Genomic DNA, 14,904 nt, shown 5'->3' on the forward strand with positions numbered 1-14,904 from the left:
CGCGGCAGAAGCTGCGGTCGAATTTAGGAAGCAGCTGCGGCCGCGGGGAGGGGCGGGGCCAGGCAGGTGGGCGGGGCGTGGGCGGGGCCACGGGGCTCGGAGCCGCGGGCGGAGCCGGGGTTTGGCGGGGCGAGGCCGGGCCGGGCCGGGCCGGGCCGGGCCGGGTGGGCGGGGCGGGAGAGGAGGGTCCTGGACGCGCTGGGCTCCCGGCGCGCGGGGGCCGAGCCTCGCTACTCCGTCGGCCGCCGGCTCTCGAGTCGCACCGCCTGCCGGAGCCCGGGCCGCGGCGCCCCGCGGAGGAGGGCGAAGGAACGCGGCCATGGCCCCGTGGGAGCTCTCGGGGTCCGCGGTCCTGGCCGCCGCTGTCTTCGTGGGAGGCACCGCGAGTTCGCCGCTGGTGGCCCCGGGTGAGTGTCCCGGGGGCCCGGGCGCCGGGGAGGCGGCCTCGCTGCGCGCTGAGCTGCGCTCGCCCTGCGGCCGCGGGATCCCGACGCGGAGCCCCGGGCTGGCGGGGCTGGCGGGGCTGGCGGGGCTGGCGGGGCTGGCGGCCCCTTCCCGCTCGCCGGGCGCGCTGCTCCGCGGACCGGCCCCGCCGCCGCCCCTCCGGCTGTCGGGGGTGCAGGCGCCGGGCCTGCCTGGGACCCCGCGGCGCTTCCCGCCGGCCGAGCCCTCGGAGGCCCCGCGAGCGGAGGATCGGCACCAGCGCCCGGGTGCGCCGTGCTGCCCCCGCCCCCACCTTTTACATTTTCTTATATTTTCAGACCTTGGGGACTTCCATTTCTTTCCTTCCCAAGTTTTCACGGATTTCAGCGGCTGATGGATTCTTACAACAGGTTGGGGGCTTCAGATGTCCTCCCCACATGTCCCGGGTCAGTCAGGCTTGGAAGAAAAGGGAAGGCGCATTTGTAAACTTACTTTTTTTTTTTTTTTCTTCTTCTTTGAGTCAATTCCTGTCACCACAAAAGGAACCTTCCGTGGTCAGAGCAGGAAGCCACCAGCAGGGACCATAAAGTGCTGTCCTCAATGACGAATTTGGAGCAGGAGCTTTTTAATTGAAACCTAGGAGGAGGTGTGACTTTTACGGAAGTCCAGTCTCACACTCTTGTTTTTATGGCCGTAGACCCCAGGGATTCCTTGCCACACCGTCTCCCCTCCTAATTGCCACTTGACAGCACTAGTTAAAAAAAAAAATAATAATAAATGTATGCCTTCTTGGCCAATTGGGGTTACCGCAGCCTGGAGTCTTACGTCAGCAAGCTCTTCCAGGCTCGAGCAGCTCCTCTTCCACGTCCAGATAATAATAAGCACCTGGAAGCCTTCCAACCGGGACTGTCTCCTCCATAACAACACATATATCTGCTCCTTACTCCTGAGAAGATAACGATCGCTTACAATTCTTAAACTGGCTTATCACTTTGGCTTTCACTATTTCATAGAAGACAGAACATGTTAGGAAGGGAACAGGATGGAGAGTGTCTCCTGAGCCTTTATTAGCAGGCCCGTATTTCCTCCAGTCATCCCTCCTGGGGAGACGGCAGCGAGTGACATGTATTATTGGGTGGGAAATTTTGGTTTTCACCCTGTGTTTCAGTGCACAATCAGGTTCAAATTGGACACAGGGTTGTAGACAGTACTTGAAGAGCTAGAGTCAGTTGCCCCAGAACTTGAATAGCTTCACCTGAGAGTCAGATTGTTAAAAATTCAGCATGCGGCATGCCTGTAATCAGCCATCAGCAGGGGCCATCCATTCCTGGGGTAAGTTTGTGTTTCGATGGATCGCTGAGCAACACTCAGCTCTCAGGCCTGAAATGTGATGAAGAAAGTTCTCATCTAATTGCATAGCAACGTTTTTTTGATGAAAGTTGAACAAGGGGTAGTGGAAAGGGAGGTGGGCGGAGGGTTGGGGTGACTGGGTGATGGGCACTGAGGGGGGCACTTGGCAGGATGAGCACTGGGTGTTATGCTATATGTTGGCAAATCGAACTCCAATAAAAAAATTTTTTTTTTTAAAAGTTTACCATTTAAGAAGAACAAGATATCTAAAAAGGAAAGAGTACAGAGTTACAAATGTGCCAGTGCAACTTGAGGCCTGTACGAAAAAAAGGTGTCCTGACCAGCTAGCATCTGATCCTCTTGGGATCTACAACAGTGTTAATGTTTGCAGGGAATGTTTTAGGAAAGTAGGGGGAAAGAGATAGGCAGCCACTCCGAGTGCTTGCTTTATGCCAAGCTTTGAGTTGGGCACTTCATATGCTTTTTGTACACTTATTTCTTAGAGCCCCATAAAGTTCTTATTTACGGGGAGGCAGCTGAGGCCCAGAGCAATTAAATAATTGGTTGAGTTATGTAGCTAATGGATCAGTCAGCATTTAATTGGAGAAGCAGAACCACTAGGAGAGGGGTGTGTGTGTGTGTGTGTGTGTGTGTGTGTGTGTGCGTGCGTGCGTGCGTGCGTGTGTGTGCGCGCGCACACACACCCATGCCCGTGTGTATGCATCTTTATATGTATTTTCAATAACTTCACTTGCTTGATTCTAAAGTTCATTCTCTCTACTGTATCCCACTTCTCCCCAGAGAGAAAAAGAGAGCAGAAATCATCCTCAGCAGTCTTGTTGAGATTCTAAGATAGGGAGTGTAGGACATCCTAAAATCGTAAGCACGTGGTTAACAGAAGTTGGGAAGCAGAGAAAAGGACAGATAACTTCACAGTGGGTAGTGACAATGTCTCTTTTTCTTCCTGCCTCCTAGAAGAATCTCATTAAACTTTCGTCTCTTAGAAGCAGCATTCGAAACTGTATACCACAAGCACCAGAAGGGATGATTTTCCACATCTTGGCTTATTTATGGCCTTAAGGTCTCTGGTTACTCAACCTTTGGGCTTATTAGTTTCTCTACCAGACAATGGGCCCAGCCTTCTAGAAAGGAGTGGGTGGAAAAGGTTTGGAGGCTGATGGAGAGGGAAAGGCCCTATGGCTTTGCGGGCTTCCATCCAGCCTCCTGACTCCTCCGCTGATGCTAAGGATAAGCTTTATTAAATTCTGGGTTCTCCTTTGGCCAGGTAGCCACCGACCAAGCTGTACAGCCACATATTAACATTGTCAGTGGACAGAATGTTTTGAGCAAGCATCCTCAGAGCCTAAGCTTCCATGCCCAAATCTAATTTAAAGAGGAAATGAAAAATTTGAAAAGTGCCTGCCATTCCCTTCTCCTCCCTCTTCCCTCAAAGAAATTAATCAAACAGATGATTTGGGAGTTTCAGTAGTTGAATTCAAATGAGACAGGCCAAAGCCCCAGGCAATTGAAACAAAAATTTCATTGTTACTTTTTAAAGAATTTGGCTCTGATGTTGAAGTTTACTTACATGCCAAGACAAAAGAGAAATTATTTAAAACTGACAAAAAATGATTTAAATTTTCATTGGTTAAAACTATCATGCTGAGTGGTTTCTAATTATTTTAGGGCACTTCAGTAATTAGTATAGATTTGATGGGCTCCTGATAGCAGGTAGGATAAGGAGTCTGGTGTGCCAACAAGGACTAAAATTGGAATTTGGAATTGGTTCATTGTAGATACTTCAGTCTTTTTTTGGAGGAAGGAATATAGCATTTGTTATACCTGTTTGGAGGCAGGCTCTGGTCGAAGTACTCAGATCATTTAATTCTTCAGCACCTGGTCAGCTGTGTAGTTTTATTCCTGTATTTGTAGATAAGAAAACCGAGTATCTGAGAAGTTAACTTGAAAAAGTCACTCAAATATATAAGTTGGATTTTGACCTTGAGTCAGATCTGTTCACTTCTGAAGCTTATTCTTAGCATCAGTAAATCATTTTGGTTTGGTTTCTAGTGAATAAAATTTCTTTTTATTCAAAGATACTTCTAAAGAATCACCAAGTAATAGGGTAATGGCAAGATAGAGGGGAAATAGCACCAAACTCAAAGACACCCTTGGACTAGAAGTCAGGGAGAGCCCCTGACTCCCCAAAGTGTGGCTCTCTATGCCTCCATTTTCTTACCTGTAAGATGGGTATGTGCCAGTTCCTGTCTTTGCCCTATTGGCTGCCAGTGAGGATCAAATGAGCTGTTGTCTCTGAAAGGTCTTTGCAAAGTGGCATTGTCTTATCCTTTGAACTGTTTCTGGATTTCTTCCCCATAGTGTCCATTAGGCTGGACTTAAAATGTTAGTCAAACTGTATAGTAAGTGTAGACCACATGTACTATAAGGTCATCATTCTGTAGATGGTGGTGGTTTTGCAAAGACAGGTTCATTGTATGTTGGTACATTTATAAAAGCCCAGAGCGACACCTCAGATTCATGAATTTACTGCCATTGACTGGGAGTTATGAAGACAGGCCTTCTTTCTCCATTTCCTTTCAGCCTAGATACAGTGCTCTTGATCATTTTGGAAAATTCTCCCAAAGATTTAAAGATTTAAAGGGGAGACAGTCACCCTTTGGTCTCATTACTCCAAGGCACTTGCCGCTGTTAGTGTATTTCCTTCTTGTTTTATGATTTTTGCTTGGATAGGATCATGGTGCAAATACAATTTTGTGTCCTGCGTTTTTCACTTAATATTATATGTGAGGTCTCTCCATTTCCCTACCTACTCAAGAAATGGCTGCATCATATTTTGTTATATGGATTCACTGGTTTTTACCTCATTGTGCCCCCGTTTTAGATTTCAGTTGTTGCTAATTATTGTTATTATTTTTCGAAGATTTTATTTACTTATTCATGAGAGGCACAGAGAGAGGCAGAGACATAGGCAGCGGGAGAAGCAGGCTCCCTGAGGGGAGCCTGATGTGGGATTCGATCCCAGGACCCCGGGATCATGACCTGAGCCAAAGGCAGATGCTCAACCACTGAGCCACCCAGGTGCCCCTGTTGTTAATTATTTTTAAATGAATTTTAATTTTCAAATGAATTGGTTTTATTTTTAAATTAAAAAAAATGTTTATTTGAGAGAGACAGGGAAAGAGCCAGCATGAGCAGGGGGAGGGGCAGAGGGAGAGGGAGAAGCAGACTTCCCACTGAGCAGGGAGCCTGACATGAGGCTGGATCCCAGGACCCTGAGGTCATGACCTGAGCTCAAGGCAGATGCTTAAGTGACTGAGTCACCCAGGTGCCCCTCAGATGGATTACTTCAGTGAATATCTGTGTGTAAAGCTTTGTCTAGATACTGGTGACATCTTTGGAAAATGAGTTATTGGAAAGGCAATATTGGGATCAAAGGTATTCATGGTTTTGAGGCCACTGATGACCCCAGTATCGGTGATCTGAAGGTTGGCCCAGTTTACTTTTCACCTCAGTGGTTGAAGGACTCACTTTTCACACTGTTGGCATTTTCTCTGAAAAACACATTTGCTAATTTGTAAGGCAGAATGGTACTTTGATTGTTTTAATTTGTCTGTCTTTGATTTGAGTACTGGTAGGTTGTGACTGTGTTTTCTAGTACCTGAGCCATTTGCATATGCCTGTGATCCTTTTTCGACAATTCCGGAGCCTGGAAAGCTCTGAACACCAGAAGGTTTTTGAGGCTTTTTGCATACCCCTTTGGTGGTAAAACCTAACCTGAACTGATATGAGACTCTAGGGTATGTATTCATCTCGCTTAGTTTGAATATTGCTAAATTTTGCTGCAATAATCTCAAGGCATTTGATTTCTGAGCGTTATGTAATGTGTGCTAAATGCATTGTGTTACCTTTCTAGAATCACAAAAGTCTGAATTTTGAGGCACATCTGACCTCCAGGTTTTCAGATAAAGGATTATGGTCCTGCATTTCCTCTTCCATGACTCATTTGTTCTGGTCTGTGGGCAGCCAAATGTAAAACTGCTTAAAATAGTAAAATATCCTATGGAGAAAAGTAACTCCTCAACTGAGTGGCACTTCACAAAGAGAAGTACTATTTTGGTAGCCTAGTATGGAATCTACTAAATCTACTAAAATAAAGATATCTGGGCAAAGCTGAGGTTTTGTTTCTTCTAGGTGGCTTTGAGGATGGGTGTCCACTATATTGGCAACTTTATGGAGAAGTTGGGCTCAGTTTTTCCTCTGCTTTTCTCTGCCCAGGAGGTCTTTTTAGGGGGCCGAAAAGGTAGATAGAAGGTGGCAGATCCCCCAGGCAAACCGAGTTTCTGTGCCCTCTGGTGCCAGTCATCTCACCTTGAAAATCCATTTGCCAAACCCTGTTTCTGTTGCTCCCTCTCCTCCAAACTCCAAGGCCTCCACTTTCTTGTCTTTGCTCATTCCAGGCTTCTAAACGGCTTGCAGCTCTCCCCTCCCATCATTCTGTTTGTGTACTCCTGTGCATATGCATTTTGTTAAAAGATTTTATGTATTTATTCATGAGAGACACACAGAGAGAGGCAGAGACACAGGCAGAGGGAGAAGCAGGCTCCATGCAGGGAGCCCGTCATGGGACTCCATCCCAGGACCTCAGGATCATGCCCTGAGCCAAAGGCAGATGCTCAACCACTGAGTCTGTCAACCACTGAGCCACCCAGGCATCTCTGCACATGTGCATCCTGACCACTAAATAAAATGCCGTTGTTCGAAGGGAAAAAAATCTTTGAACCACTTTCCTCATCTGAATTAGGGAGAAAATACAGCGAGTTGCCTCATGGGATTGCTGTGACAATTACATGAGCTGAAACATGAGACTGCAGGGCACAGTGTTTGGCACATAGTAAGTACCAAAAAAGTATATTATTATTATTTTGTCCTAAAGCAAATCCTAACCTGCTGTAACAATCTGGTGGAACAGAGTTCCGAACTGCTCCAGAATTTTCCTTTCAGGTTGTCTGCTACTGCCTGAGGCATCGCCTCTCTCATCTAGCTTCCCAGCCCTGGCTGAGGCTGGTGGCTTAAAGGCAGGGGTACGCATTGGGGAAGCAATGTGGGGCAGTGCCTGAGGCCCCCACCCTGGGAAGGAGGAATAGGGACCCGTGGGCTTGGCAGGGAGTCCTCTTGGGATGCAGGGGATCTGTGGGGGCTGAGCCATTAGCTACCAAAATTAGGCAAGGAAGGAGAGAAAAACAAAAGGCAACAAACTATTGGCTTTATAAGGGTCGAATGTGACACTTTCTTTTGGAAGATTTCTAGAAGGTTCATCAATTATCTGGTTATCTCCAGCCAGTAGGTCCAAAAGTACAGTCACAAAATTTTGACAGTGTTCTTCTGGGATTTGATGTAATTCTCCTGATACACTTGGGTATATCAGGTATATTCAGGGTTGGACTGCTCATTGTTGCTCTTCTCACTGCTGACTGGTGGAGTAGACTCCTTTCGAAGTAGAATCTTAAGATGGGTGTGATTTAATAAGGAATGTTATTAGTCTTTGCCCCCAGTTCCTGGCACAAAGCTCTCAAACCCTTCCAAGTTCCCAAGTGGCTGGAGGGTCCTTTGTCATTCATGAGGTGCTCCCTTGGAGCAGATGCCCCTGAGGTGACTCAAGGTGGTACCCCAGGGAGCCCGAGGAGGGGGCTGGGCCTCTGAAAGGCCGCATAATGATGACAGGGTTGGAACTTTTACTCTCACCCCTCAAGCTCTGGGAAGGGGAAGAGTTTGGGGGGAGAGCTTCTGATGAAATGCTTTAAAAAACTTTTGGACAAGATGTGACAAGCTTCTGCATTGGTGGAGGCCAGAGGCGTGTGGAGAGTAGGGCACCTGGGGAGCATGGCTGCTCCACGCCCCTGCCCCATAACATACCGTATGCACCTCTCCTAGCTGGTTGTTCTGGAGTTCTAGCTTTCGTAATAAGCCAGTGGTCCAGTAAGTCAAGTGTTTCTCTCAGTGTTGTGAGGCGCTTTAGCATATTCATTGCACCCAAGCTGTGGTGGTGGTGGGGGGGCAGGGTTGTGGGAACCTCTGTTGATAGGGGGTCCGAAGCACAGGGCGACAACTTGGACTCGGAATTGGCATCCAGGGTGGGGGGTGGGGCAGTCTCGGAGGACTGAGTCCTTAACCTGTGGGACCTGATGCTGTCTCCAGGTAAATAGCCTCACAATAAAATTATTGCTTGGTGGTGCTGGGAAAAAATGCATGTTGGAATGAGGAAGTAGAATCCTGTAGCATTAGGGCCTGAAGGGACCTGGACCATTGCCCCAAAGCATATTTAGTAGTTGAGGACACTAAGTTGGCCCAGCTGGGACTTAAGCAGGTTCCTTTGCTCAGTCTAGGGCTCTCCCCATTGGCTTAAAGCTGGCTCCCCATTGAAGTGGCTCCAGTTTGCTGCTTCTGATAAGGCTCGTTGGTCCACATTTGCCCTTGGTCCTCATGCTGGTTTCCCAGCCTTCTGGATCTGGATGAGCAGGACATGAGAAGCATGACTTTGGCTACCTGACTTATGGAGCCATTGTGTTGTTTTTTAGCCATATAACCTTAGAGTGAGAGGGGACTTTAGTGGTCTTCTTGCAATTAACCCCCTCTCTTTGCAGATGGGGAAACCGAGCCCCGAGAAGTTCAGTGACCTGTCAGGAACAGCATTAGCCTGCAGTTCCTGGAGGAGCCGACCATTAGGTTTGGTGAGGGGACGGACCTGTCTATGTGTCTTGGTCACTGTCCACGGCTAAGATCCAAGCACAGGACCTAGCACAGAGCAGACACATAAATGCTAGAAGGAAGGAAGCCAGAGTTGGAATCCAGGTATTCTCACTCGGCTTTTTGTTTACAATAAAGCGAAGGGTTAGGCTTTCCAATATTCACCCACAAATGTTAGCTATAGTCCCTTCTCGAATTAATAAGAGGCTGTTTTGTCTGCCAGCTTCTGTGGGCCATATTGTTCCCAAAGCCTGAGGTGGAAAACTCTGGTCATTGAGAAAAAAAGCATGATAATAAAAGTAAGCAAGTGCTGCTTCATCAGGTAAGTATGGGAGGACATTGATATGTTTGGAAGTGTTAGTGAAAATTTTCAAAGCGAAAGTTTTCAAAACCCAAATCCACTCCTGAAACTGTTTTCAGAGGCGAACTGAATTCAGTTGTTTCTACAACCAGGATGTCAAATGCATCTACTAATGTGTGTATTATCAAGTTCTATAATACTTTAGATCTTTCCTTTAGACCCTTGTTTCACGGGTTGGTTCTTCGGCATAATGATTAGTCCAGCAAATGTTAGTTAGTAAGGTGCCTTGCACACAGTCCCCACATCCCCACAGTCCCCACATCCCCACAGGGGATGAAGTAATGTGAATAATCAGACTCAGCCTGTGACTTTATGGAACTAGCAGGTTATCCGGAAGATGATCCAACAGGCCTTAATGATAAAGTGTCTTTAGTATGTATAGCACCTGGCCCAAGTGCCTAACCTGGGGCTGGGAGTGGGATGAAGACTCTAGTACAGGTTGAACAAGAATGTCTGGAGGGAATGAAGTTTAAGTTGATACCTGTAAAAAATGTTGGCATTAGCGAGGTGTAGAGAACTCAGATATTTCACTGCTCGATCAGATTTCTGCAGCCTCTCTGAGGAGCAGGCTGCTGTATCTCAGGAAACAGATTTACTGAGGAATCAGCAAGATGAAGAGAAGTGAAATGTTTTGCTCATGCCATGGATGAGGGGAAGCCACAGCTAGATGGATGTTCCTTGTTCTCAAATGTTCTTTATTATTATGTGAAATTGCATGTACTGCATGCTCAGTATCACAGGTAAAAAAAAAAAAAGGAAGGTTGTATATTTAATTTTTTTTCCTTTTTCATAGTAGGTCCATCTACTTAAAGAGAAAATGAAGGTATAAATCGAATGTAGATTCTGCTTTTTTAGTGGAAAATGAGCTGTTTTACAAGGAATTCTTTAGGAATCATCCTTTTGTCTTGAGTAAATCTTTGAGTGGAGTAACTCAATTTACATGTCATTAGGTTTATAAATGAATTTTTAAAAAGATTTTATTTATTTATTCATGAGAGACACAGAGAGAGAGAGAGAGAGAGAGAGAGAGGCAGAGATACAGGCAGAGGGAGAAGCAGGCTCCATGCAGGGAGCCCAACGTGGGACTCGATCCCGGGTCTCCAGGATCACGCCCTGGGCTGAAGGCAGCACTAAACTGCTGGACCATCCGGACTGCCCTATAAATGAAATTTTAAAAGTTTTGTCATGAGGGAAAAACTGACTTCAGTTTCCTAAAAAGACACAAATTAGACAATTATGCCATTACCCTTGTTAACTGGCCAGATGAGCTCAGCTGAGTGGTTGAAGATTATAAAGAACCTCTGCATAAAATGTCATGTGATAGGTAGAATTCCAAACAAAAAATCCTTTTCAATATTGGTAACATGCCTTCCTCCCCCGTGCATATGTACAAACATAACGTGGTTCTCTGAGATTCCTGTAAGGGGTGGAAGCTTCGAGAATTCACTGGGCTTTCTGTCTCACGATATAACTTGGGAACGCTAATTTTCAAATGTTCTAACAGCCCTTCATAGCTGGAAGTCTCCAACACAATCATGTGAATTATCTACACTATAAAAACAGCAGCCCGGAATTTCCTGGCATTGGTGAAGGGGCAGATGGCTAATGAACAGGCATTCCTTCATTTTTCTTCGCAAGTTTGTGCTATAGGCTTGTAGAGCCTTAATTCCTTTGCTGTTTCCTTCATTCTTTCCAACCTCCTCCTCCTCTATTAAAGGCAAAACACAAAACAAGCATGGATACAAAAAAAAAAAAAAAAAAAAAAGAGGCCTTGAGGATTGCTGGAAGCTAGGTGAGAGAGCCAGGAAGTGGGATTCTGAGGGTAAAATCTATTTCGCAGGCAGGATTTCCGAGTTAGTATCTTTGCAGGTGAGACCTGTAGATATGCCCTATAAGCATTGTGGGCTTCATTAAGAAACAAAGGGCCTTCTTTGAGATACTAAGTGCTGTGTAGGTAAGTAAAAAAAAAAAAAAAAAAAAATCCAAGAAAACCCACAAGCTTGGTTTCTGTCCTCCACAAACTTGTGATTCAGAAGGGAAAGATAAGCTCTGAATACAAATCATTGTGGAATAATGGAGAATGAGTTTGGTACCATCCAAGATCTACAAAGGGCTGTGTGGGATCACAGAAGAGGGAGGGACTTGCCTTCTGATAAGAGTGGTGGAAAGGACTTCACCATGCCTAAAGCCTGGCGTTGTAAGTGGACCCAAAGGGAGTGGAGGGGCGACAGGCCCAGCAAAAGGAACAGCCTGTGTGGAGGTGTAGAGGTAGGACAGGAGAAGTCAGTGCAGACCTGGTATAAACAGAGAGTTCCTCAGTGAAAATCGCTGAGGGGGACTGAGGCCAGTTTGTGGAGCTCCAGACACTATGTACTTTATTGTGTAGGCAATGGGGGACTTGGGGTGTGGTGGAGTGGATGACAGTGGGGGGCAGAAGGGGACCCCAGGCACTGGGATGGGTTGGCAGGGCCCCAGATGCTGAGCTCAGGAAAGTCCTGAGTTTGAGTACTTCAGCAAGGCAGTTGATAATTGCTCTTCCTTCTTGTTTCTAAATTGCTGCTTTGTAGAGAGAGAGAGAGAGACAGAGATAGAGAGATGGGGGGTGGGAGGGGAGGACTGGGGGGGCATATCTGTTCTAAATGCATCTCAGAATTGTTTGGCATATAAAATGAATAATATAGTCCTTTGTAAGTGATAGAAATATGACACATGGCGTAGAGGTTTAATATAACACATATGACACAGAGAGGAACAGTTTTTTGAGGTTTAAGGACCGCTGGGAAGCTGGAATCATGAAATAAGTGCAGTGTGCAGCCTGCTGGTGTGAGGGCCAGGAAGTGTTCATTGGTGCTGAAAGCTAGCTCATTGCCTAGTTGTCTTACGTTAGAGTAAATCCTCCAAAGTTGCACAAGTCAGCTTGACTCCCGAATCCTTCATCGTCAAGCATTTGTTTTCAGAAGACCGTTGTGCATTTCTGTCTTTCCCCCTGTTGTTGGCCAGGTTCTCATTGTTTTCGCTTCTCTGCTGGTCAGGAGGGCAAGTGCTGGCCATCAGTGTCTATAGAGCAGTGTCTTTAAATAAAACATGCAGCTCAGCACTGGGGTGATTTCTCAAACCCTGCTTGGCTGAGGGCTTCATCCCCCTGCCAATTCTGGCAAGTGTGTTTCTCTTCTGTCCCTTGATTTTTTTTTTTAATTTTAATTTTTTTACAATGATGAGACCAAGTTGATTTTGGGAGAGGAAAATAATCTGCTTGAAAGTACGAGGATACATTAGGTGCCTCCATATGATGGAGACAGTAGAGGTGGTGTGACTCGGTTCCTGGGGGGGAGTGGGAATGGGGAAGACAAGAGAATTCTTTTGCTTGAACCGTATGATAAAAGAGTTGATCTTTTCCATGCTGTTCAGTGCTGTGTCTTGATATGTAAGTGAGCAAAGACTCCAGACTTTGAGTCAATGTGGAATATTAAAGCATATATGTGTTTGTTCTTAGTTCCTGGCCTAGACCTCCTAAAACCCTTGGAATTTTTGGAGAGAGAAAGGAGTATTTTTTGGTGTTCATAATGGACCCTTTATTTTCCTTGAGTTTATGCTCATGACTGACTCGTGGGCTCCTAGATAGCTTCGGGATGGGGGCTGTTTGCCAGAGGAGCCAACAGCAGGATTGGAGGGTTGGAACTTTGAGTCCCATCCTCCAATCTTAGGGAAGGAAGGGGGACTAATGAATGAGTTCATCGATGGCCAGTGACTTAATCAATCATGTTTATGCGAGAAACTTCCATAAAAACTCTGAACTTACAGATGTGCTGGGAGGGTGGTATGTCCAGAGAAACCCCCTGCCCTCCATACTTTGCCACAAACTATGCAACCCTTCCTTTTTGGCCATTCTTGAGTGCTGTCCTTTGTAGTGAAACTGTGATCCTAAGCATCAGAGTTCTCCTGAGTGCTCTAAGTTATTTCAGCCAATTGTCGATCCTGAGAATCCCTGACTTTGTAGTTGGTTACCCTGGGGACACCATCTGTAGCTGATGGCTGAAGTGGAGGTGGTCCTGTGGGACCGAGCCCTGAGACCTGTGGGGTTGGCACTAGCCCCAGTAATAGGGAGTTAGAACTGAATTGAATTGTAGGACACTCAGTTGGTGAAGGATAATTGATAGTTGGAAAATGAAACAGTCAAGTCTTTCCTGTTTGGAAAAACCAACTCATAATATTAAAACATTGTGCCTGGAGGAATCTTTTTGAAACGATGGTGGGTTACTATTTAGATAAGGACTCAAAAGGCATTAAAAGAAATATAGTGGGAGAGAAAAGAAATGAGAAGGCAGGCCAGTGCCTTCTTGTTCATGTACTTACATTGTGTTTTATAGTATAATAAAGTAGAAATTATACCACTATGTGGTTTTCTTTGACCCTTCTGTCCTGGTGTAACCCAAAGATATATTTTTTAAAGCTTTTATTTATTCATTTGAGAGAGAAAGAGAAAGAGAGGGAGAGAGAGCATGAGTAAGGAGTAGAGGTGAGAGGGAGAAGCTGACTCCCCGCTTTGTGGGACTCAGTCCCAGGACCCTGGGATCATGACTTAAGCCCAAGGCAGATGCTCAACCATCTGAGCCACCCAGGTGCCCCAACCCAAAGATTTCATCACATTGTTTCTGCCCCCAATCAGTGGAAATATCTATTATGTAAATATTAGTGATTACTCTTGTAAATAGTTTCTTAGTAAGGGATTTCCAAGATTATGGTTTACCTCTACAGCATTAATATTAGTATTAAGTGGAACCATAGGAAATCACCAATATTTGAGTATTTTGACCTACAGTGACAATAGTTTCCTATGGTTCAACCTAAGAGTAATGCAAGTTTCTTACTGACTTTTTATCTGCAGTTTTAAGAAAAACAACTGTTGTGATTACCAGCAGGGCATTTTAGAAAATGCAAGAAGTAGAAAAAGAAAAAGGTACTTCTAAGTTCTACCAACAAAATATACAAAACACTAAAAAGAAAATGAAGATAACTTAAAATCCTACCACACTAGTGTAAACATTTTGCCATCTTTTTCTTCAATAAAACTGGGATCACATTGGCTCAAAATCCTGCTTTGCGTTTATTTTTTTTGCATAACACTTTTCATTTACAACTGTTATAATTTTAGACAAAGGGATATGACATATCTGATCCCTTCACAGGGATCGTTTCTATTGTTTTAGAAGTCAAAGGGAGGTTTAGGATTTCCGAGTAATCAACAATTATAACAGTTAAAAATAGGTCAGGATGGCTTTTTGATTTTGCTTTTTATAAATAGTAGCAGGGTGGGCACCTGGGAGGCTCAGTGGTTGAGCATATGCCTTTGGCTCAGGTCGGAATCCTGGGGTCCTGGGGTTGAGTCCTACATTGGGCTCCCCATGGGGAGCTTGCTTCTCCCTCTGCCTCTCTCTGGCTCTCATGAATAAATAAAATCTTTTTAAAAAAATGGTAGGATTGGGACGCCTGGGTGGCTCAGTGGTTAAGTGCCTGCCTTTGGCTCAGGGTATGATCCTGGAGTCCCAGGATCAAGTCTCACATTGGGGTCCCTGCATGGAGCCTGCTTCTCTCTCCGCCTATATCTCTGCCTCTCCCTCTCTCTCTCTCTCTCTCTCTCTTTCTCTGTCTCACATGAATAAATAATAAAATAAAAATCTTAAAAAAAATGGTAGGATTTTTAAAAATTTGTGCTTGATACCAAAAAATAGATAGATTGACTTAAAGAATGTAACTTTAACACATTTTCATTCTTAATGATAGTCTCGCTAGGAAAAACCATTGTGTAATTCTAGCTTTACTATCGAATTAGATGAGTTAATGATGACTCATAGATTTTCTACCTAAGACTCCAACCCAACTAGAGATGAGCTGTGGGTAGTCCCGTTTCATGGAACTTTACTGAACCTCAGAACTGTTACCTCACACTTCAGAGGCAGTAGAGCACAGAGTATGATGCTCTGGAGCCCAGACGCCTGGATCAGAAT

General features: G+C 45.4%; 1 protein-coding gene across 1 annotated transcript in view; it reads left to right on the forward strand.

The window, feature by feature from the left end:
* The first annotated feature begins 135 nt into the window (after positions 1-135).
* The window catches only part of RELL1 (RELT like 1), a 63,385-nt gene continuing 48,616 nt past the window's right edge, over positions 136-14,904 (forward strand). Inside the window, exon 1 of the mRNA XM_041752757.1 lies at positions 136-407. Within this exon, the coding sequence (XP_041608691.1) occupies positions 320-407 (88 nt within the window). The 5' untranslated portion in view covers positions 136-319. The remainder of the gene's footprint in view (positions 408-14,904) is intronic.

This window comes from Vulpes lagopus, chromosome 4, assembly GCF_018345385.1.
Source record: "Vulpes lagopus strain Blue_001 chromosome 4, ASM1834538v1, whole genome shotgun sequence".
NCBI classification, from domain to species: domain Eukaryota; kingdom Metazoa; phylum Chordata; class Mammalia; order Carnivora; family Canidae; genus Vulpes; species Vulpes lagopus.